This window comes from Alligator mississippiensis, chromosome 2 (assembly GCF_030867095.1).
Source record: "Alligator mississippiensis isolate rAllMis1 chromosome 2, rAllMis1, whole genome shotgun sequence".
NCBI classification, from domain to species: domain Eukaryota; kingdom Metazoa; phylum Chordata; order Crocodylia; family Alligatoridae; genus Alligator; species Alligator mississippiensis.
In genome coordinates, this window is record NC_081825.1 from 53,616,832 (window position 1) to 53,642,091 (window position 25,260).

The 25,260-nt window shown below is 43.4% G+C and overlaps 1 protein-coding gene across 4 annotated transcripts; it reads left to right on the forward strand.

Annotated features, from left to right (window-relative positions):
- The first annotated feature begins 1,598 nt into the window (after positions 1-1,598).
- On the forward strand, positions 1,599-25,260 carry LOC132248541 (uncharacterized). 4 transcript variants are annotated; one of them, XR_009459763.1, is made up of 3 exons: positions 1,599-1,719; positions 1,959-2,082; positions 22,110-25,260. XR_009459763.1 is itself a non-coding variant. In XM_059721678.1 (2 exons), the coding sequence occupies exon 1, from the start codon at positions 17,144-17,146 to the stop codon at positions 18,278-18,280; it is 1,137 nt and encodes a 378-aa protein (XP_059577661.1). In that variant the 5' UTR covers positions 14,248-17,143; the 3' UTR covers positions 18,281-21,990; positions 22,110-25,260. The 4 variants fall into 4 exon arrangements, 2 of the variants coding, with proteins under 2 accessions (XP_059577661.1, XP_059577660.1); XR_009459764.1 differs by having other exon boundaries at positions 22,113-25,260; XM_059721678.1 differs by lacking the exons at positions 1,599-1,719; positions 1,959-2,082 and adding an exon at positions 14,248-21,990.

The window sequence follows — 25,260 nt, forward strand, 5'->3', positions numbered from 1 at the left end:
ATCAGATAAATGGTAGATAATTGGGAACAAACACTGAGTGATGGAGGGGAAGAAACTAATTTCAATGTAATGAGGGGACATTTGAAACTGACAAGGGCCTGGCTTTCTAGCTGGGCTGAAAAGAAAAACCCTCATTTAAAGAAGAATCTACTATAATACAGCAATGAAGCAAATGTCTCAGCTTACAGTGATACAATAAAATATTGGGCTATTAAGGCAAAATACTACAATGTTTTTATGACATGACAGATGTTTGGAGGAGGAGCTGTCAAAAGGACTCTGCTAAACAGGAAGCAGTTTAGTAATTTCTGGTTATGTGAAATAAGAGCAATACACTTATCTTTACTACTTAGTGCTTTGAGGTTATATATAGTGTTGGCCTTGTCTGAACTCTTTAAAACAGATTATGTTTTTGTTCATTTCAAACAGTGTTTGGCAGGCTCTGGGTGTATTGAATCACATGTTTTAAGAGAACTTTCAAAATTTTCATCTATGTTACTTATAGCAGAAAAATATTTAACATTTCATTTCACACACACACTTTTGGGCCTAACTGCCCAATGCTGCAATTCTACTTGATGGGATTTTTTTGACCAGATATTTCCTTTTCCTGAAAAAAAACATGAAACATCTCAAATTTTGTCCTGTGTTTATTGAGAAACCATATCTGCTTGACAAGGGAAACAAATTCGTAGGTAAGTTTTGGCTTAGAATTAGCCATCAGCATAAGTCAGTGGAAAATATATCCTGAGTTAATGCAAGACCATGCTAACTGAAATATAGGAAATTGGCAGAAAGGAATGGGTTTCTACAAAAAAATGGCAACCAGCAAGACTCATACATTTTTAGTATCTTTGCATTACGTTAAGGTCCCAGAGTAATGTTTTAAATGCACTATTTCTGCCAGAAGGAAAACTGATTGCTTTAAACTGCAGTTTTCTTCTGATAACTCTTCACAGTTTTAGCTCAGGAACATGCCAGGGGCAGATCTGGACATGAAAGTGCCAGGCCAGGACAAGGCTGGAGGTTGTGGAGGTTCTGGGCAGCTTTAAATGTGGTTCCTATAGCTTAGAGGGCCAAAGCTGCCTAAATTATGCCAGGGGTTGTTCTGGTTTTGATGCAATTCATTATCCAAAGGATGTAAATGTATATTTTGAGTCCAACACTTCTGGAAGTCTGTTCTGTATCCCTCAGAGGCATAATACAGAATCTTACCTTTGAGATGGGTTTATGTTTATATCTATATTATTGCACTTAATGCTTTTTTCAACACCAAAGTCACAAAATGATTTTCTGTATAGGCATTAACATTTCATAGCTGCAGTGCCTGTAGAGAAAGTCCCTTAGAGTCCTAAAAGATAATGATCACGTTCATTGACAGGTCATATCTGTAAATGCAAAATTCATTAGTGGATTAAAAATAGATTAAAAAAAAATATGTAACAGCTGCTGCTAGACTTGCAACAGGACTAAAGATCCCTGTAAAGGCAGAGTGGGAAAGTTTGCAGCCACAGTTGTTTTGCAAAAGCATATGCATGTTTTTGATTGGCTCCTGAGGCAGGCGAGGGGAGGGAACTCAGCCCCAGGACACAGCCAGGCTCAGAGAGAAGAGAGGGGGGCCCCAGACCACAGAAGGTCAGGCAAGAACTGTGCTGTAGCCAGCGGTGGCTGTGACTATAAATAAAAGCTGCAATTAGTGATGGGGAGAAGACAGACTTGGTATCCTTTTCTCTCTGTGAGGCAGAGGGACCTGTGGACAGGAAAAGGGTCATAAGGGAGACTTACCTAGAAGGGCAGGATGACAGTCTGGGGAGAGTTAGCTGAGAAAACAGCCTGGGGCTGTGTGGGTGATAAACCAAGGGTTGTTTCAGGTACCAGCATAAGGGGATGTATCTGAGAATTGGGGAAAGGTGCTTTTTGGGGGGGTGGGGTGGGGACAATGTGTGTTTCTTTTGCAGATACAAAAGACAGCTGGAGCAGAGGAAAGCTTCTCTTCCCCATGCAGGCTCTAGCAGAGAGCAGAACAGCACCTTCTTTCTGAAGCAAGTGGTGCTGCACCAGCAATGTTACTATGTTGTTAAGGTAAAGGAGAGCTGATGTTTTGTTAACCCTGTGTGCTCCTGCTGAAATTCACTTGAGTCTCAAGGTTAAGTTGGGGAGTTGTACTGAGGATGTTCTTTATTCAGTTGGTGTAAAGCGTTCTTAGTTCATTGATACCATGGCTTTGACAATTAGATTATTGATGTCCTGTTTTGATATTAACCTCATTCATATGTTGACTGTTTTGTTAATAATAAACTGTGTAAATAGTAAGACTATATGTCCTCCAGTGTGTGGGGAAACCACAAGGGAACACTCCACAGAAAGATGGCTCCAGCCTTAGGGGCTGGAGGTTGACCGAGGCTATTTGACACCCCAGGACCCTGAATCCAGATGTGCCCATGGGTAGCATCTTGGCTAGGGTTACATATATATTCTCAATGTCTCAAATTGTCCAAGGAACCCAGCCATTGACTGAATGAAAACTGAAAAGGCATGGCAATGGAGCTTTCACAAAACCATATAAAAATGATCGCTTTCCCTATTGACTTCCATTATAATACCTTCATCTTGCATTTCACAACATAATAGTGTCAAGGTAAAAACACTGGCATAGCATACTAATATCCTTTTCAACTGCCTGTCAGAATCAGTATGGTTTGAATTTTAATTAAAAAAAACCTTCTACACTTTAAAAGAATCTATCACCATGTTTAATTGAGGTAGGTTTTCCATTTTACCCATTAGTTTTTCTTCTTAGCTTGGGTTGGCTCTCTACAGATAGAAACATATGTTGCCAAATAAAGCAGATCAGCTCTGTCAGGAAATATTCCGGCATTGGGGAAAACAGACATTGCCCATATCTGTTTCATTGGGGAAAACAGACATTGCCCATTATCTCAGAGGATCAGGTCTCTGCTGCTCCCACAGCTTCAAGGGCCTGATCCCATGGGACACCCCTTGGGGCATGCCTCTGCAAATAGAAAACCCCCAGGTTTCCCTATTTGTAGAGGTTTACCCTATAAATTGGTCACCAGGTGCAGTTCTGCAAGTGGGGAAACCTGACTGGGGTGGCTGGAGAGTGCAGGAAGCTCCAGGCTGCCCGCAGTGCCACCTTAAAGCAAACAGACATCTCCTGCAAAATAGCAACACAAATTTATACCTTTGGTCACAGCCATAAATTTGGGCATTTGTGGCACAACACAGGGCATGGACATCTGTTTGATTTCACTTTGTGCTCCCATAACATTTTTTTATGGTGGCACAAAGGCAACATCTGTTTGTAGCCTTAGATCCCTGGACCTTCCACACATGAGTCTCTCCTCTGTCAATATAGAAAGAGGCTCTATGTCTTAGTAACACGTGCCATGTACAGTGGAAAGTACTTCATGGTTTGGGACTGATGCTAGAGTAGATTGGTGGACTGAAGTATTGGATATCTTCCCCCATAATTATAGTCTATTTTGTAGAACCATTTCCTCAGAAGGAGTTGTGGCTGTGGGAAGACCAAATGATGCTGTAGTACAAGGAAGTCATTTATGCTAGGGTTATGTGGTAAAAATAGAATCTTTTGTAAACTGTAAAAGCTCAACACCTCCATTCCTCCCTTAAAAAATCAGAGTTTAATTCTTTAGAATCACAAGAACTGTATCATGGATTTGGATGTATCAGTCCACATCTGCATTGTCCATCTGTGCTATACAATGTACGCTTATATAATGGTTTCTCAGATGAGGTATCATGGTACGAGGTCTGTATCAAGCTACAGACCTGGTAAGTGTTCTTGGGTCATGGCAATTATGTAACAGATCAGCTTCATCCACATCTTTTACATGCTTTGTAATCATCTAACTAGAGTAACAAACAGTTGAAGCTGTAGCTATAGGAAACTTAACATATAATAAATTGTAGATTCAACCCTGTGACTTTATTGATTTTTTCATTAACTTGCAGTAACTAATGAAGTGTTAGAATTTGGGGGTAGGAGAGTTGGTTGGATTTTTCCCACAAGGAATATCCATTTTTAAACTTTGTTTTATTGCTCTTTATGGGACTTTTTTTCCCCATGGCTGCATGAGTAAACGGGAAAGGCTCTTATGAATTATGGTTACAAGAGGAAACTCTGAGAAATAGCATTTAAGAGAAAACAAACTCTCTTAATGATGAGTATTTTAAAGGGTGGTCTGAGTAATCAATCAATCTGGCTTCAAAGACACTAGTCAATTTTTTTACAGGCTAATCATAGGACCAAGATTTGCCTGGTGAGAATTCTTTACTATCTGACTTACAGGACAGAGTATTTTTCTATAGTTTTTAATTGGATTATTTAATATCATTTTAATTCAGAGCAGATGACTTTAGCTCTTTTTATTTCTGTTTTATATCCCTCTAAACCCTCTCTCAACACAAAAAAATGCCCCTGTTAGTAAAAGTAAAATTACATACTGCATTAAACTATTCTAAATGTACAGAAGTATTATATTGAAATTATATAGTCAGGGTAATTAAGCATTATGATTTCACAATGCATTCACAGAGGTGGTTCATAAAAAAGGGAAATGCTACAATGACTCCACATAACTTATTTAATTAACAAACATGCATTTTTTTTCAAATCAGTGTTACTTTACATACAATGTGAATATTTTTTTATATTGAATACAAATAAATTGCCAGTAGGTACAGAAATGCCAGGAATAGCCCCCTGACAGAAAACTCTGAATGAAGAATAATGTTTCAAAAGAACTTGTCTAGACTGTTAAAAAAATAGTAAAATAGGGAATTCAGCCCCCTTAAGAGATGGAACGAATGATTTAGTGGGTGCTAACTCAGCAAAACCCTCACTCAAGTGTGGAAATGCACTACACTGATACTTCAGACAAAGCTGATGGCAATAACTCCATTGCTTGTACAGTAAAACTAATTATCAAACTGAACAATGTTTTTTGGTTCAAGCCCAACCAGTTCTCCCCTTGGAAGATTTTTTTTTCAGTTTCGCAATTAAACCAAAAACAAATCTATGATTCATTCAGTTCTAATTTATGTTTTCCAAAACATCAGGCATTTCCTATTCCACCATAAAATATCTAAGTAGCACTTAGACATTTAAGTATAATCATATTCTGTACTGCTTCAGTTCCTGAAAAAACAATGCAAAAGGGGGTGAGTCCTCCTTCTCCTTGTTACTTCCTAAAGGTAAGAGAACAGCATGGTATAAAAGCAGATACTTTAACAGCTTTTCAGGTTTTTTGGGCTTGGTGGAACAGGATCATATTTAGATGCCAAAGTACCACTTAGGTGTTTAATAGATGCACTAAGCTCTAGGCCTGAGTATATTGTTTTAAATTATTGGATGCCTAAAGCAGTGCTCCTCTAAGTAAATCAATATATAGTTATTAAATATAACCAAGTGTATCTCACAATGAGATGGCCAGAATTTATGTATTCTGGCATAACCTGATTACTTCAATTCCCAAAACTGTGTTTTTTACTTCTATAATGACCTAGGAACCAGTAGGCAACCATCAGTCCTTCTGGATCATGGTCTATGCATAAAAGGTCACCAAGACCTTCAGTGTGCATGCCTAGGCAGGAGTATGGAGGAGGAAAGGCTGCCTAGACCTTCCATCTTCCCTTTAGATCATTGGGACAATCCAAAGGCCAAACCAAGTCCAGACATTTGGTGCCTCAATGGTTGTAGTTATATGCAACTCTGTGAAATCGAACCCTGGTCTCCCATGTGGCAGGCATGGATTCTACCAGAGAATGACAGCAGCAGGTAGATTTATAAAAGGGAATGATGTTTTGCTGCAAAGCAAAAATGTGTGGCTAACTTGTGAAAAATTTTCGTTGTCTAATGGAATCACAACATAAAAGAAAGGGCCCCCTATACAATATGTGGGAAGAGATAGCGATTCAAGAATGAAAACAATGAAAGTAAGTATTCTGAATGAGAACCCACCTGAGATTGCCAATAGGAACTACTGAAAGGGGTAAGCCTTTAATCTCTTCTACTTCTGTGACTTAGGTGCCTTGGTCTGAATATCAGGAGGGCATTCCCTACCTCTCTCCCTTCCTCCCTCCCTCTCTCCACAGTCTCCTTTTGGTTCCTGAACATGCTCCACAGTCTCCTTTTAGTTCCTGAACATGCTCAGAAAGGGCTCAGAATATAGCCCTTCCTAGCAATAGCCCTTGCTGAAGCCCTTGGCCCTTTATCCTCCACCCTACATTTGAACAGTCTTATATAGTAGGCTTACCTAAAACTCTCAACCCTTTCACTTTCCTGTTGGTTGACTCAGACTCTCAGCCCAACTATCACTTATCAGTCTGCACATTTTAAAGTTTTTTTCCTAAATTGTTTTATGTGGTATGGGCCAACTTGAGCTTAAAATCAAGAGGAAGTGGTTGCATGTACATGTGTGCTTTACTGTGCAAACTAATTAGCTCTACTGTAAAGCATCATCATCTACATATGTGCCAGTATTAAGGTGCAGTAAACTAATTAACTCTGCTGCAAGATAGTACCATCCCTGTTTGGGACAGTACTATCTTAGGGCAAAGTAACCGCATTGAAATGCTTGCATAGATGGTGACAGGCGGTGGCTGGGGCATGAGGGTATTAAAGTGTGGGGGCTGCCTGCTGCCTAGCCACGTGGCCCTGCACTCTCAGCACCCTAATGCCCCAGGCAGTCCTGATGCCACTGAATGCCACCCAGAGCTCTGCCATGGCTCAAATTGCTGCTGTCCTTGGTGTGTTGTTCTCAAAAGACCAAGGAGTTAAGCTTATAAAATGATAAAGCTTAATTATTCAGAAAGGAGTACCTTGCCTACAGTTCTGCTGTTCCCTCCTGCAATCCCCTAGCAAAAGTAACAACTTATACATAACACTCTTAAAGATATCCACACATCGTGAGGTTCCTTCCAGCCCCTAACATCTATGAATCTTCCTTTACATGTAACATATCCCCACGTAATATTAACATTGGAAGTTTAGTTCAACCCATAGTTAAAGCACATTTTAACAGGTCTCTATTAGTCTTTGTGTTGAATTTTTAGCTCTAAGGCCATGTGTAGACGAAATGGGTGTGTGTGCACAACACTTTAAAGCAGATTAAATGCTTTTGCATTGCTTTAATGGTGTTGGTGTTTGCATGCCTTGGTGGCATATTGCACATTAATTCTAGCTGCTGTAGGAAATTCAGCAGCATAATGACTTGGGGTGCAGCAAACTAAAACTCCAAGGAGGAGTTTTAGTTTGCTGCCCCTATAGCCATGGAGCAAAGCACCAGGCTCCATGTAGTTCTGCAGGAAGCCCTGCAGGCAGCTGGGCAGCAGACTGGGAAGGCAGGTTCTGCCCAAGAAAAGCAGTGAACCTGATCTTTTTTTTTTTTCACCCTGGAGCCTGCCTGCCTGCCTGATATGTGTGGGTGCCTGGTGCTTCCCTCCATGGATGCGGTGCCCCACAGGACCGCCCAAGCCGGGTGCCTATGGGTGGATGTCACCTGGGGGAGGGGGCAGCCACTGCCACAGAGGGAAGCACCAGCCCCCCGCCCCCAGCCCAGAGACCATTCCGCCCACCGGAAACTCGCCCTCCCCTCCCTGCCACCAGAGAGGCAGGTAAATCAGGTGTGTGCATGACACGGGGGTTTAATTGGCCCTAGATTGAAGCGGAGTTTTTAAAAACCCACCACTTCAATTTAGGGCCCCCGTTTTATCTACACATACTGTAAGTGATCTTTTCAGTTTCTCTTCATTTTCAGTCCTCATTGGTTCAGTTCTTGTTTGGTTTCCTTATTCAGATGTCTCTACTTTTGTGTCATTTTCAATCTCCTTGATCATTTCTTGTTGCTTTGATGTCAGCTCTGTTTCCTTTGGTGGATCTCACAATGCTGCTTCTTTTCTCCCTTTTACGAGCTGCAAGTGTTGTCTGTTCCTTCTTAACATCTGCCCTTCTGGTATGACTACTTTATAGGATATGGAAGCTACTTGATGAGAAACTAGTGCTTTTTGTTTCCACTTTCATCCATCTGAAATAAACACCACATCTTTGTTGTGCAGTTGTGGTATCTCCAGGGAACCCCTGTCATAGTACCATTTTTGTTTGAATTTGTCAATTTTTAAAACTGTTTTCACGTCTTGCCTTTCATTCTGATGAGCATCATCCACAACATTTGGCAGCCTGGTTTTGACTCTCCTGTTAAACAGCACTTCTGCCGGGGACAATCCATGTTTCATGGGTGTTGCTCTATAATTTAAGAGTGACAGGTAAACATCAGTGTGTGAATCTGTAGCTTTTTTCAACAGTTTCTTCATTATGTGCACTCCATTTTCCACCAGACCATTGGATTGTGGGTATTTAGGACTTGGAGTGTTGTGACGGAATCCATTTTGTTTGAAAATTCTTTAAACTCAAGACAGTTGAATTGAGGTCCATTGTCCATTCTTACAATTTGTGGAATCCCATGTCTAGCAAAAGTCAGTTTGATGTGAGTTATAACATGGTTTGCTGTTGTGCTCTCGAGCAGTGCAATTTCAGGCTCGTGAGAATAATAATCCTTCACTAATACATAATTTTTTCCTGCGTGCATGGATAAGTTGAACTATGGGCTCCGCCGTGACCATCATGGGCCTGTTTCTTTGTGCTGATCTGTACTTTAGGCATGTTTGTACAAGCTTTTACAGAATCTTTTAAGTCATTATTTATGTTGGGTCAATATAAAGTACCCCTTGCTCTCCTTTTGCATTTTTCAGTGCCTGGATGCCCTTCATGTATTCTGTTTAACATGTTTTTCTTTAGCACTGCTGGAACAACAAGTCATGGGCCTGTGAACAAAATGCCATCCAGTACTGACAGCTCTTCCTTGAACTGAGAGTGGGGCTAGGTCTATGTTTTCCAGGCCAACCAGCACAAATAGCTGTTATCACTTTTTTCAATGTGGTGTCCTGAACAGTAGCTTTTGCAGTCAGTGCCCACGTTTGATCTGTGACAGGAATCACTCTTTTAATTAGATTAACAAATACTGTGTCTGAATCCAGAATTCTGTCATTTCCCATTGCTCTGGACAATGTATCTGCAATAAGTAGATGTTTTCCTGATGTGTACTGTATGTCTAGATCATACATTGGCAGTTGAAAGAAAAAGTCTATGTAATCTGGCTGCCAAGTCTAATAACCCTCTCTTTGCTATAGTTACCAAAGGTTTATGATCAGTTTTAGCTCTCACAGGCTTCCCATAGATGAATATATGAAATTTCTTACAGCCATATACCAGAGCTAAACTTTTTTTCTTAATTTGTTCATATATAGACACTCTGTGCCCTAGATACATAGGCCACTGGTCGCCAGCTGTCTCCATGTTGTTGAAGCAAAGCTTCTCCAATGCCTTCTTTAGAAGCATCTGTTAACAATTGAATGGTTCTTTAGCATAATAGTATCTTAGTACTGGGGCTTTCATTATTTTTTCCTTCAAGTTTTTAAATTCAGCTTCATGTTCATATTTCCTTATCCACTGAGCATTCTGTTGTAGGAGTGACCTAAGGTGTTTGGTCTACTCTGCTAAGTTAGGTAAATATTTACCTACAAAATTGATTATTCCTAGCAATTTTTGCACTCCTTCCTTATCTGTAGGGGGTGGCATGTTTTAAAGGCTTTAACCTTTGCAGGATCAATATGCACCCTTTTCTCAGAGAGCTTTTCTCTCAGATATGTTATTTCTTTGACCCTGAATTTCTGTTTTTCTTTGTTCATTTTCAAGTCTGCTCTGTGAGCTCTTTCTAGTACCTTTCTTAGCCTCAATCATGTTCTTCCATAGTATTTTCCCAAACTAATATATCATCAATATAAACCCTAGTTCCATCAAGACCTTCAAAATTTTTTGCACCTTTCTGTGAAATATCACTTGTGTGTGTTAATGTAGAGTGGGATGAAAACAGCAGGGATGGTAGCCCCTCATGAGGGCATGAGGCCTGTAAGGTTTCAGGCAGAGTGGTGCAGGGCTTTCTGTGAAAGTGCACCTCAAACTATTGAAAGGAAAACTCATATAATTTGTGTGTGTTAAAGCAGAGTGGGACAAAAACAGCAGGGATGGTAGCCCCTTGTATGGGTATGAGGGCTGCCAGGTTTCAGGCAGAGCGGTGCAGGGGTTTCTGTGAAAGTGCACCTAGAGGTTCTGAAAGCAATAAAAAAAGCAAATAGCTGTGGAGTGAGGAGGGTGGCACTCACTCCATCTGGATTTGGAGCTTTGGGGGGAACCCCAGCAGTGGGAGGTTCATCTTCAGGGACACCAGCTGCTCCACCAAAGCAGGATCCACGGAGGTGCAGTGGGGTGTCACTACATCACCAGCAATGCTGAAAACCCTCTCACTTGGAATATTGGTCGGTGGACAGGGCAGGTGTTCCCAGGCAACCATGGCCAGATTCTGCCACACCTGGCTGCAGGTTGCCCAATAGGCCAAGGGCCACACTTCATGTCCTCTGAAGGGCCATGTTTCAAGGAGATAGGTAGCCACTGAGGCCTCTGTGCTACCTGCCTGATGGTGGGGTCTGGTGCCTCTGGACCCCAATATTGAAGCCGTGTCCTTGGCCCACATTGGCAGCAGCTGTGGTGGAGGAGATTGGCTCATGGTTGGAGTGCTGGTACGGGAAAATGTATCCCCCTCTTCCACGTCCCCCCACTTCTGCCCTTCTGCCTCCCTGACTCTCTTCACCAGCACCTCTGTCCAGTGATCAAGGGTATTGTTGATGTAGATGCTCCCCTTCACCCTTGGGTTGCATATGTCCAGCAGCACGTGGACCATACTGGGTCGCAATGGATCCATCCATTTTTTGATGCCCTCCTTCAGCTGCTTCACCAGTGCCTGCGCCTCTGGTGAAAACGACTTGCCCCAGCCAGGAAAATCGATCCCCTGGAACTTCTCCATTTCATTCTCAAGCTCCTTCACTATGGGGATCACCTGGCTAAAGAGGGTATTGCCAGCACTGAGGCTCTTGGTGGTCCTCAAGGAACAGCTTGAGGACCACCAAGATCTGAGAGATGGTATCCTACTCAGTTTTGTTAAGGGTGGCACTGATCCCAATGTCCCTGAGCAAGGCCATCTCATGGATGGCCTTCTGTTGCTTGACCAGCCCTGTCCAGCATCAGGTATGTGGAGTTCCACCAAGTCTCCACATCCTGCATGATTTTGTGCTGTGTGATGCTGAGCTTTGCCTATTTGTCCCACAGCATCTTGCCTCCCTTGATGCTCCAGTGGAAGTAGCCCACCACCTTCCTGAATTTTGAAATGAGCTGGCTGGTAGTGATGGTGCCATCACTGGGAGCCCTTTCCCCCTCCAAGGCATCCCTGACTATGAGGTGGAACTTGTGTGCCACACACCAAATCCTGCCACACCTGGCTGCAGGTCGGTTAACATGAACCCACAGGTGAGCTTGGCTTGCTCAATGAGCCACCCCTGCACTATGCGGTTCATGGCCACCATGATCTCCCTTGCCATGTGGAACAATGGTACAATGGGGCCATGAGTGCCATGAGCTGCCTGAGCCCTGGCTGCTCAACTAGGGAGAGAGACTGGCCATCCAGAGCAAGCATCTCCCTAGTGCTCTGGGTGACCTTGCTTGCCTTTGGAACATGCCTTCCCCTTTGTCTCTGCCTTTCCCCCACTGGTCCAGGGTGGCCTGCCTCTGCTTCTTGGGGACAGGGCTTTGGAGCGAGAGGTGGACTTCTTTTTGGGCACACTCCCACTGTTGCCAGGCTGAGGAGGAACAAGGGCAAAGGGGTGCTGCCTCCTGAGATGCAGTAGCATTGCCATGGTGGTGAAGTGTTTCATGTCCTTGCCCCAGCTGGTCTGCCTTCAGATGCTGGCAGGTAGCATACGTGGGATCATCTACCAACTCAAAATGATCCCACACTACATTACCTACCTGCTTCTTGGTTGAAAGTAGGGATCCTGCCTTATACCTCTACTCACCAGGCAGAGGCACAACAGGAGCTGAGTCACCTGCCCCCACAACCTCCTCCAAAGTTCCTTCCAGAGAAGGAGACCTGCCTCTAGGGGGACATTGAAGGGTGTGGAACACAAACTCAGATTCCCCCTCCTTCCCCAGAATTGCCTTCACTATGGCCCTCAGCTCCTCTGCTTCCCGATACAGCTCTTCTCTGGCACTAGAAGGCTCACAGGGGAACTGAAATTGGGGTGGAGAATGTCATGTTGTTGCTGTTTAGTGGTGTTAGTGGTCGTGGTGCAGTTGCAGGCAGTGCTCCCACCTCCTTGCTCCCACTAGCAGCAGAAGACTCATCATGGCTTGGAAAGAGAGTGCATCTATATTTGGGGTGCAGGGAACTTGCAGCTCTCCCTCTGCCTCCTTTCCCTTCCCTGCCAGAAGACCTGGCACCTGCCTTTCAAGCACACTTCATAATTTTTAGTGTGCTGCAAAACATATGTGTGTGTGTGTGTGTGTGTGTGTGTGTGTGTAATATATGTTGTGCTTTCCTGCACAGTGATGACACACTGTCAGGGAAAACACAGATTTCTTTTTGTGGGGGGAAAGAAGACAGACTAAAAAGAACAAATAAGAGGATTTTGGGGGAAGAATAAGTTGAAAGGAATGTATAGGGATAACAATAGGAACTGTAGGTAAGGGTAAGTAGGAAAGGATTGGATACAACTTACAAGAAGAGAGACTAGCTAGCAAGAGACTAGATAGCAAAACAGAGCCTTTTAGACGCTGCTGCTCCAAGAGAGAGACAGCTCACAAAAGGCAAAGATCACTTCAAACATAGGTTTATATGTTGTTTGTACATCCCTCCCCCAGATCACTGTGATTGGAAGGGGACTCGGAGAAAGATCACAGTCACTGGCAAGCTACAGAGGTTGATATCAGAGCAATCTTCGTCCCCCTCTCAGCCTTTTCTATATATGGAAGATCACCCTGTCCCCCTCTCTCTTCTCAGTTTCTTTTTGCTGCAAGCCTTCTGAATCTCCAAATCTCTCTGAATTGCTTTTCATAGATTCATAGATTCATAGATGTTAGGGTCAGAAGGGACCTCAATAGATCATCAAGTCCGACCCCCTGCATAAGCAGGAAAGAGTGCTGGGTCTAGATGACCCCAGCTAGATACTCATCTAACCTCCTCTTGAAGACCCCCAGGGTAGGGGAGAGCACCACCTCCCTTGGGAGCCCGTTCCAGACCTTGGCCACTCGAACTGTGAAGAAGTTCTTCCTAATGTCCAGTCTAAATCTGCTCTCTGCTAGCTTGTGGCCATTGTTGCTTGTAACCCCCGGGGGCGCCTTGGTGAACAAATACTCACCAATTCCCTTCTGTGCCCCCGTGATGAGCTTATAGGCAGCCACAAGGTCGCCTCTCAACCTTCTCTTGCGGAGGCTGAAAAGGTCCAGTTTCTCTAGTCTCTCCTCGTAGGGCTTGGTCTGCAGGCCCTTAACCATACGAGTTGCCCTTCTCTGGACCCTCTCCAGGTTATCCGCATCCTTCTTGAAGTGTGGCGCCCAGAATTGCACGCAGTACTCCAACTGCTATCTGACCAGCGCCCTATAGAGGGGAAGTATCACCTCCTTGGACCTATTCATCATGCATCTGCTGATGCACGATAAAGTGCCATTGGCTTTTCTGATGGCTTTGTCACACTGCCGGCTCATGTTCATCTTGGAGTCCACTAGGACTCCGAGATCCCTTTCCACCTCTGTGCCACCCAGCAGGTCATTCCCTAGGCTGTAGGTGTGCTGGACATTTTTCCTCCCTAGGTGCAGCACTTTGCATTTCTCCTTGTTGAACTGCATCCTGTTGTTTTCTGCTCACTTGTCCAACCTATCCAGGTCTGCCTGCAGCTGTTCCCTGCCCTCCGGCGTGTCCACTTCTCCCCATAGCTTTGTGTCTTCTGCAAACTTGGACAGAGTACATTTCACTCCCTCGTCCAAGTCGCTGATGAAGACATTAAAGAGTATCGGTCCAAGGACCGAGCCCTGTGGGACCCCACTGCCCACACCCTTCCAGGTCGAAACCAACCCATCCACCACGACTCTTTGGGTGCGACCCTCTAGCCAATTCGCCACCCACCGGACTGTGTAGTCATCCACATCACAGCCTCTTAACTTGTTCACCAGTATGGGGTGGGATACCGTATCGAAGGCCTTCCTGAAGTCTAAGTATACGACATCCACCCCTCCTCCTGTGTCCAGGCATTTCGTAACCTGGTCATAGAAAGAGACTAGATTGGTCAGGCACGATCTGCCCGCCACAAACCCGTGCTGGTTTCCCCTCAGCATAATTTGCCCTGCCGGGCTCTCACAAATGTGAGCCTTGATAATTTTTTCAAAGACTTTACCAAGGATGGAGGTGAGACTGGCTGGCCTATAGTTGCCCAGGTCCTCCTTCCTCCCCTTTTTGAAAATGGGGACCACGTTAGCCCTTTTCCAGTCCTCCGGGACTTGGCCCGTGCGCCACGAGCGTTCGAATATTCCCGCCAGTGGCTCTGCAATGCTTTGGAGGCTTCCAATTTGATTCAGTCCTTTTAATGGGTCTTCTGATTTGAGTCAGATTTGGAGATTTGGCCACTGAATTGGGAAAAATCTCCTTCAAATCACATCGGCTACCAAAGCTTCACACACCCTATTGTCTAGCTCAGTTGGTTCTGTTTTTTCCTCCAGTTTCTGCAGCCTGGCATTTCTTATCTTGGCCACTTGGCACATTCTAACTGCCTTTTCCAAATTAAGCTCGGGATTCTCTAGCAGTCTTTTCCTGAGGCTTGTACTTCTTATACCCAATACTACTTGGTCTTTGATCATAGACTTTTTTATGTGTCCAAAGTTGCATGTCTGGCTCAGGAGCCTGAGGTCTTATCAAACTCCTCTATTGTTTCACATTCTTTTTGCTGTCTCATGTGGAAACTATACTGTTCAAAGGTTTTATTTTGTTTGGGTATACAATATTCCTCCAACTTTTTTTATTACTGTGCCACAGCTTTTCTGTTCTGCTTCTGATAGTTCTAGGCTATTATAAAGTGACAGAGCTTTCGAGCCTGCTATATTTTATAAAAATTGCTACCTTGAGTGAATCTTCCTACTCTGTAGCTCCACTGGCCATCATATATATGGCAAAGCTGGAAGCCCGACTGGAGTACTTCCACGTTTTAAATTTCTTCCAGTTTTCTGTTGCATTGCTGGACAGCTTTAACTCCTCTGGATTTCTGAGATGCTCCATTTTTTGTCTTCACATCCCACTCCTGGAACCATGTGTTGTTTTCAAAAGACCAAGGAGTTAAGCTTACAGAATGATAAAGCTTGTTTATCCAGAGAGCAGTGCCTTGCCTACAGTTTTCCTGTTCCCTCCTGCAATACCTGGGCCAATGTAACAATTTATACATAACACTCTTAAAGGTATCCATACCCTGAGTGTGCATGTAGACTTTGCACCTGGGAGCAGTTTCCTCCGGCTTAAATGACGCCAGAGTTTATTGTGTCACATTAATTGCATGTGTAGATGCACCCAGTATGTAAGAATCAGACTTATATGATTCCATCAGGCCCCAGATTTACCATGTGTTTTCAACCCATAGACTACTTGCAGGTGCTGGTCAGCATTTGCAATTCCCTGGGCCCAGCCACTTCTCCAACATGAGACTTTCTCTTCTGACCTCTGTGTGTCGGTGGGTGTTCCCTTTGTTTCCTCTTACCTCTTGGGAAGCCCGACTGGAGTAGTTCCACGTTTTAAAACTGACTCTTTCCCGCCACGTTTTGATCTTATTCAAAGTTATCCATTGGGAGGTGTTATGAATGCAGAATGACCCCAGCAATATGGATAGAACCTTTTTCTTGTCGATTGGTGTCTTGCTTCCTACTCCTCAGGACAAACCCCTAGACACTTTATTGCTGTAAAAAATGCACTTGTTTCTTTATGTGGTTGATCAGTTCGCTTTATTGTAAACCAAAATACTCTTTTTAAATGGTTTTTATTATTTCAATTTTCCAGGACACTTTGTTGGGTTTATTTAATGTAAAACAACATGCATGAACATAGGTAACTTCAATGATTTTAACTGTTTTTGTCTTTCATTCATTAAACTACAAAGAAACGTCCTTCAGTCTCTTGTTTCTTTTCTCCCTTTCTCTTTTTGGCTCCCAGAACACCAACTGTCCTGATCAGGATCCCCAAATTAAACTGGGGAAACAAAACAGAAAAAACAAAAATGAACATGACCTTGTAAGGTTTGACCTAGAAACTACTATGCAAAGCCTAAGCAAAAGTGAATGTTGTGTGTCGAATGCCCATCTGCAATGATAAGGGGCAGACAGTCTTAGATAGAGGAAGCTTGAAAACAAAAAACAGAATCAGAGGTACTGGAGCAAAGAGCTCATTAAAATACTAAAAATCACACCCCGAGGTGGGGAAGATATATGCTAATGGAACATATATGTACGTTAATGAGATACATAGCTAAAACACAGGTATAGAGACATGCTCAGTAAAGAACTCCTTGCGTCACTCCTTTATAACCAATTAGCAAACAAGGATGCTTATGAAGATTCAACCTCTGGTATATAAGGGGCTCAGTATTGAATGTGCTTGTGCTTGTCTTGGGAGATTATTCCGCTTGCACCTTTTATTGCTAGCAATAAATCATTTTTATACTTTCACCCCTGGTATCTTTATTGGCCTTTGCATACCGGGCACGAACCCAGACTTGGGCTGGGGCCTAACAGTTTTTGGCACCCCAGATGGGACTGCCATAGATAAGCTTTGCCCGGACTAACTGACGACCGGTTTATCTGCTTCTTCTTATCAAAAGTCGAGCGCGCCCCGGGATTTCTTTTCCCGGTGAGACTTTTGTTTCAGGAGAAGCTGGATCACTGAGGCGGCAGTAGCCTAACGGTGCAATGCCATATAGTGAAAGTATCAGTAACAGGCACCTGGGTGAGAGGGTAGAAAGGGCATAAGGCCTACCGTCAGTACGTCTGCCTGGGATTATCTCTGTAAGTATTCTGTCTGGCCTGAGTCCAAGACCAGTGATTTTTCCCCTGTGAGGACAAGGACTAAAAACAGATCCCTGGATCCCAGGTAAGTCGGACAGTCAGAACCGGGAAGGCAGTCCTGAAATGGGTACTATTAACAGTAAGGTTAGCAAATGTACCCCCCTCTCTTGTGTATTGAGACATTGGGCAGAGTTTGGTGAGGATGCTATGACTAAGAAGAAAGCTAAATTCTTCTGTGAAACTGCATGGCCACGCTATCAGCTAGATGATAAAGAATATTGGCCTCGGGAGGGAAGTGTTAATTATAATACCATCTTACAATTGATTTTGTTCTGCCGGCAGAATGGTAAATGGGAGGAATTGATGTATGCGCAAGCGTTTATGTCTCTTTGTAGAGATAAAAAAGTTTTGGAGGAATGTGGATTGGGGGAGGGGGTTGGGATCTGTGAGATGGCTGTGGCTCGACCAGCTGCAAATCCTGTCCTGGACTGTCCGGAGCCGGAGGCTCTTCCCCCTGTGTTGCCTTTACCTTATCCTCTTCCTCCTCCTCCTCCTGATTCATCTGATTCCTCGTTGGCATCTGCTCTTCCTGCTTCTTCCCCCCCTGAGGCAGAAGTTGTAAATACTCCCCGACATAGGGATCTGGAGCAGCGCCAACCATGGCCGTCAGGTGTTTGGCAATCTCCAAACTCCCCGACTTCTCCTGATATAAGCCCGGGAGGAGGATGGAGAGTACAGTTAGAAGCAGACTCCGGGGTTAAGGGAAAATATCACAGGGAATCTGATTCTGGCCGTGGGAAGGGAAATGGGGTATTTCCCCTAAGAGAACAAGTGGTACCCGGGCCTCTCGAAGATGACGGTGAGCCAACCTACCGTCGAACCTTTGTGCACATTCCTTTTAATACCTCAGATTTGTATAATTGGAAGAACAATAACCCCAGCTTGAGAGAGAATCCTGAAAAGGTACAGAACCAGTTTAAAACGATTTTCAAAACCCATAACCCAACTTGGGCAGATGTTCAGTCTCTTCTAGATATCTTGTTGACACCAGAGGAAAGGAGAATGGTAGTGAACAAAGCTCGTGAGTACGTGGAAAAGGAAATTATTGCAGGGAACCTGCAAGGAAATAGAGACGATCATGTCCCCATCCAGGAGCCAGATTGGAAACCAGACCAAGATATGACCTCCATCCATGCCTATCGAGAATATATCCTCCGAGGATTGAGAAATGCTGTGAAAAAAACCTCAAAATCTCAGTAAGGTGTATGAGATTCAACAGGAGGCTAATGAGACCCCGAGTGCTTTTTTGGAAAGAATTTACAATACTTTCAGACAATACACTCGTGAGGATCCGGAGGATGCATCGAACGCTCGCATGGTAAATATGATCTTTATGGCTCAGAGTGCACCAGACATTAGAAAGAAGTTGCAGAAGGCAGACAGAGCAACAGGTATGCCTATTTCCCAACTAGTAGACATTGCTTACCAAGTATTTACTAACCGAGAAAGTGTTCAGGAAAAGAAACAGGACAAGAAAGAGGAGAGAAAGATGAAAATGCAGGCAGCCCTAGTGGCAGCTGCAATCACGAGAAAACCTAGAGATGAGGGATCCTGAGCCGCAGAGACGGGGTCCATTAGAGAAAGATCAATGTGCCTTTTGCAAACGAAAAGGACATTGGAAGCGGGAATGCCCTTATTGAAAAGTTGGGGAAGGTGAAAAGAAAAAAGAGGAGAGCAGTGGATTGTTCGCTTTTGGAAGGGATTCAGATTGAAGGGGACCGGAGGCCCGGGAGGGAAAGATAACCCAGATCCCAGTGTCCCCTGACGAGCCTCTGGTTAAAATGCAACTAGGGGACAGAGATGAATTGGTAGATTTTCTTGTAGATACAGGTGCTGCCCATTCTGTTTTAACTCAAAAACTGAAACCTTTAAGTAAAAAGACTGTGCCGGTGGTAGGGGTTACAGGGAAGGCAGTAACACGATCCTTCCTACAGCCAATGACCTGTAATATTGGGCAGGCCGATGTTACCCATCAATTCTTGTACATGCCAAACTGCCCCGTTCCCCTTTTAGGGAGAGACCTCCTCTGTAAACTGCAAGCTACGTTGTCGTTCCAGGATGGGCAAATGTTTTTAACGGTGCCTCCTGAAAAGGGGTGGCATTTACAGGCTTGCCTTCTCGGCCTTCTCCAAGAGGAGAGTACACCAGATATTCCTCAACCCCTGCTCGATGCTGTTGTTCCATGGGTATGGGCAGGTCACCGACCTGGGAAGGCTAAAAATGCTGACCCTGTGAAGATTCAACTTTTGCCAGGGGCCCAGCCTCCATGTGTGAAACAATATCCAATGCGGATGGAAGCCAGGAAAGGACTGAAGCCGTTAGTTGAACGGTTCCTGGAGTATGGCCTTCTCTGTGAATGTACATCAGCTTTTAACACACCCATCTTGCCTGTGAAGAAGCCTAAGAGTAATGAATATCGTTTCGTCCAAGACTTGAGAGCTGTAAATAAAGTGGTTGTGAGTATATACCTGGCCGTGCCTAATCAGTACACCTTGCTATCTGCTTTGAACCCAGATCATAATTGGTTTACGGTTATTGATTTAAAAGATGCTTTTTTCTGTATACCGGTAGAGAAGGGATCTCAGGAAATATTTGCATTTGAATGGGAAGACCCAGGTACTAGCATTAAGACTCAGTTGTGCTGGACTGTTTTACCCCAAGGATTTAAAAACAGCCCAACCTTATTTGGCAATGCATTAAGCAAGGATTTACGCAGGCTAGAATTGCCACTGTCCTGTGCTCTTTTGCAATATGTAGATGACTTGCTTTTAACAGCCACCACTGAAGCAAGCTGCCTGGAAGGAACAATTTGCCTCCTTAATTTTCTGGGTCAACAAGGGTATCGCGTTTCCAGGAAAAAGATGCAGCCCATATCCCAGAAGGTCACATATTTGGGATTTGAATTACAGCCCTGTTGCCTGAAAGAAAAGAAGCTATATGCCGGCTCGCACCCCCAATAACAAAGAAACAACTACGAGGATTTTTAGGTACAGTAGGTTTTTGCAGGATTTGGATTCCAAATTTTGGGGTTATTGCAAAACCTCTATATGAGGCAACACACGGAGATGAAAAGGTACTCGAATGGACTGAAGAGTGTGAGCAAGCATTCTGCCAGTTAAAGCAGGCTCTCATTGAAGCACCCGCCTTAGGACTACCGGACATGAGTAAGCCTTTTTCCCTTTTTGTGCATGACCGAGGTGGGGTAGCCGTGGGAGTCTTAACACAGAAATTGGGTAGCTGGCAACGACCAGTGGCATATTTTTCAAAAAAATTAGACTTTGTGTCATGTGGATGGCCTGCTTGTCTCCGGGCTGTTGCTGCTACCTGTCTGCTAATACAAGAAGCTGAAAAATTAACCCTAGGCCATGAAATGATTGTATATATTCCTCATGCGGTACTTACAGTCTTGGAACAGAAAGGAGGGAACTGGTTAACTCCGGGACGAATGGCTCGATATCAGGCCATCCTCCTAGATAAGCCTGAAATAAAATTAGCCATTTCTCGCAATGTAAATCCAGCAACACTGTTGCCATCTATGGGTGACACACCAGATCTTGTGCATGACTGTTTGCAAACATTGGAAACTGTTTATTCTTCAAGACCAAATTTGAGAGACAGACCTCTTGAAAAAGCTGACCTGGAGTTCTACACTGATGGCAGCTCGAGTATAGAGAATGGAATTCGAAAATCCGGATACACTATCGTGACTGCACAGAATGTGATAGAAGCAGGACCTTTAAACCCATCTGTTTCAGCTCAAAAGGCTGGACTCATTGCTATGACTCGGGCTTTGCAATTGGCGGCCAACAAAACTGTCAATATTTATACTGACTCTAAATATGTTTTCCTTGTTTTACATGCTCACGGAGCACTATGGAAAGAGCAAGGTCTACTTGATTCAAAAGAAACAGGCATTAAACATAGCAAGCAGATAAAAGCCCTCCTTAAGGCAGTCTGGGAACCAAAAGAAGTAGCGATAATGCACTGCAAAGCTCATCAAAAGAAAAATGATGATTCATCCACAAAAGGTAATCGATTTGCTGACGCTACAGCAAAGAAAGCAGCTAAAAAACCTCAGACAGACTTGCTGCCCGAAGTAAGTAATCTGTTACCTCTCCTCCCAGACTTATACCAGCCTGTGACACCACAGTATGGGGAAAGAGACAAACAATTGATAAGAGAGTTTCAAGCAAAGAAGGGGGAGCACGGGTGGCTAGTAGCAAAGGATGGCCGCATTATCATCCCAGCTGCCTGGGTTCATGTGGTAGTGAAGAGAGCTCATCATGGCACCCACTATGGACCCAGGGCCCTGATAAGGTGGATCAGTCACTATGTAACTGGAGTGGGATTAAGAGAGGCTGCCAAGAAGGTATCAGAGACATGTGTGGTCTGCCAGAGAAATAACCCAAAAGGAGGGAGAAAAGAAACTTCAGGACATCAGAGAATAGGCAATGGGCCAGGAGAAGAATGGCAGGTGGATTTTACTGGGTTACCCCGGCAACAGGGGATGAGATATCTCCTTGTCTTTGTGGACACTTTCTCTAATTGGGTTGAGTGCTTCCCATGTTGGACTGCCCAAGCCTGAGAGGTGGTCAAGGCACTCCTACGAGAAATCATACCTCGCTTCGGACTTCCAAAAGGAATAGGGTCAGACAATGGCCCACATTTCATTGCACAAATTACTCAGAAGGTTTCTGAGTTCCTGGGAATCAGCTGGCATTTACACACCCCTTGGAGACCCCAGTCCAGTGGAAAGGTGGAATGTATGAATCAGACCTTAAAAAGACACCTTTCAAAGATTTGCCAAGAAGCTCGACTCAAATGGCCAGAGGCCCTACCCTTGGCCCTGTTGCGAGTAAGGGTCGCACCACATTCTAAATTGGGATTAAGCCCATTTGAGATAATGTATGGTAAGCCTTACCCTCTGAGTCTGCCCATGGGTACTGAACAACAGTTACATGTTTTAGGAGAGGGAATGATTAGAGAATATGTATGGTCTTTGGTTTCTGTTTTGTCTTCCATCCATCAGCAGGTACGGGACGTGCTGCAGACACAGAACCAGTCTCCTACCCCGGAAAATCGATTATTACCTGGAAGTTACGCTCTTGTGAAAGATTGGAACGAGGAACCACTTCGAGCCAGATGGAAGGGCCCGTATAGAGTACTTTTAACGACCCCAACGGCAGCAAAGCTCGAAGGAATCAAGACTTGGATACATTCCAGTCGCCTAAAGCCGGTGGCTGAACCAGAACAAGAAGAAACTCCTGCAAACTCCGGGACCGGCGGCAGAGAACAGTGGAAGGTGGAGCCAATAAGGGACTTAAAATTCCTATTCAAAAGAAAGGAACTTTGAATAATTTGTCAATCTTTGATCAAGTTTTACAAGCCTTATTATGAAATTGTTCAAGGTTTTAGTGTGGGGCACCCTAATTTGTCCACTCCTACTTATAGGAGGGGAAAATCTTTTACCACAAGAATTTGACCCTCAGGAAAATGTCTGGATTTATCTGGCCCGGGAAATATTAAATAGAAAGACTTCTGCTTGGCAGGAGGGATCAATGCTCATCTGGTTTTTACCTCATGCTTAATTGCAGTACCTACCCCTTTGAAAATTTTACAGAATTATACTATGCTGAAAGATGTAAAGAAGGAAAATACATATCAGGATATATATAAGTGGGGGACTATTGTAAAAGAGAAAAGCAGAGACATGTTTTCTGTACGGGTTCAGGCAACAGCTAATGCTTCTGAATGTTTCTTAATAGTGAATTGTACCAGTAATTGCTTTAAATTGAACCAAGGTAGAAAAATCTTCTGTAATAAGACCAGTCAAATTGAATGGAGCAATCATAATTAATAATAATTATAAATGCTCCAGATGAGGGAAATGTAAGGTTTGACCTAGAAACTACTATGCAAAGCCTAAGCAAAAGTGAATGTTATGTGTCGAATGCCCACCTGCAATGATAAGGAGCAGACAGTCTTAGATAGAGGAAGCTTGAAAACAAAAAACAGAATCAGAGGTACTGGAGCAAAGAGCTCATTAAAATACTAAAAATCACACCCCGAGGTGGGGAAGATATATGCTAATGGAACATATATGTACGTTAATGAGATACATAGCTAAAACACAGGTATAGAGACATGCTCAGTAAAGAACTCCTTGCGTCACTCCTTTATAACCAATTAGCAAACAAGGATGCTTATGAAGATTCAACCTCTGGTATATAAGGGGCTCAGTATTGAATGTGCTTGTGCTTGTCTTGGGAGATTATTCCGCTTGCACCTTTTATTGCTAGCAATAAATCATTTTTATACTTTCACCCCTGGTATCTTTATTGGCCTTTGCATACCGGGCACGAACCCAGACTTGGGCTGGGGCCTAACAACCTGAACTTGTCCCGTTGGGAATCTGCTGTTGTTCTCTTTTGTTTATTGGTTCATTTGTTTTTGTTTTTCATGGCTTCTGCCACTTCCCTTGCCTCATCGAGACGAGTCGACTGTCTTCCTTCTTCAGAGACTCCCAGGTTCTCCTCCTGGTTGAGTCCCTCTCTTTTCACGGGAGCTGGCTCCTGGGGCCCCTCCACCCCAGTCTCTGCTCCACGGCTCCTTCTCTCTGTGACTGCTGCTTTTTTTTCTCCAATCTCAGCAAGCCGCACCCCTGCTGCACCGCCACCTCCTCCCAGCTTCAAAGAGCAGCTGCTCCGGAAATGCTGCTCGCCCAGCATGGTCCTGCTCCCCATTCCCTTGATCTCTTTTCCCTCTCCACACCCTGCAACAGTCAACACCATTTACCTAATCCTCTGCTTCACTCTGTTGCGTTTCCTGCTTTTGGTGCTTTGGCCTTCTCCACTTTGCCATCTAGACTCACCACCATACCTTGTTCCCATGCAGACTTCCTGATCTTGTTTATCAGTGTAGGCTCCAAGTTGTAACAAAAATCTTAACAATGCTCACAAACTAAATCTAAAAACCATTCTGTCCAGGTCATTGGAATATTTTGATCACATTGGAGTATTTGATTTTGGTTGCAATCTTTTTAAATATTTTTCCTGTCAGCTAACCTAGATTTTTAAATGAAAAGTCATTTAAAACAGAAAACCAGAATTTTTTAAAATATTGAAATGGAACATTTTAATAACTTGAAAACTTTTTTCAAAGTAGGGAGAGGAATTCAAATCCCATACATGAAGTGATATCATGCTTCATATGAAAGCCAGCCAGGTTTCTTGTCCTTGCTACTTCTATTGGGAGGCTTTCCAGAAACTTCCAGCCTAGGAGCCACCATTTGTTTTCCAGTCTAATAAGTATTAATGACCATTTGCTTCACTTCTTATAAATCTATATTTTTGACAGAAAATAATTTTGCTGGTAAAAAGCAATGTTTTTTTTTATTGAGGAATCTACATTTTAGCTCTAATTTTGTTTAAAATCTAAACTACATCTTGTTGATTCCTGTTGCCTTAAATGAGGCAATTTTCCCATCCACTTAACTGGCATATTCCTTCAGCCGTAAATAGTAACGTAAAAAGTAGGCTTTATAATAATTATTTAAGTTTCTAAAGTAGCCATCACCTACAGTGTAGAACATGATGCTTCCTTCTTGTCAGCCAGATGTGGCATGTGCAAAACATAATGTAATTGCTACAGAACAATTTTATGCTCAAATATTTATTTTTTTAAACAAATTGGTAATTAATAAGACAGGATTTCAGTCTGATAAAGCAATTTTAGAAAGTCAGATTCTATCCTGGAGAGAGAATCAGTTCTGTCTCTTTAACATCTCTGCTTATCAGAACTGGTTCAAGAGCAGACACCTGCTTACCACATGAATGTTTCTGTGCCTGCAAAGTCACTTTTTACTATTCATTTTACTTGCATCGATTAAGTCTAAAGTGGAGTTAATTAATAGTCTTGTGTTTTTTTTCCAGTTTTGACTGAAAGTTAAGTTGATATTAGAAAGAAAAAAGGCACATGCTTGGATATTTACCTCAAAATTATGTTATTTAAGAAAAGGCTCAAAAAATGTTTGACCCCTGGTGAATAAAACCATCACATTTGCAATGCTCTCAACTTGAGAAAGACACCCATGATGATACAGATCTTATGCTGTTACATGAATTTTTCTGTTGATTCCCTGTTTACTTTCCTTGGAACAATATTAAAAATGCTTAATCTTT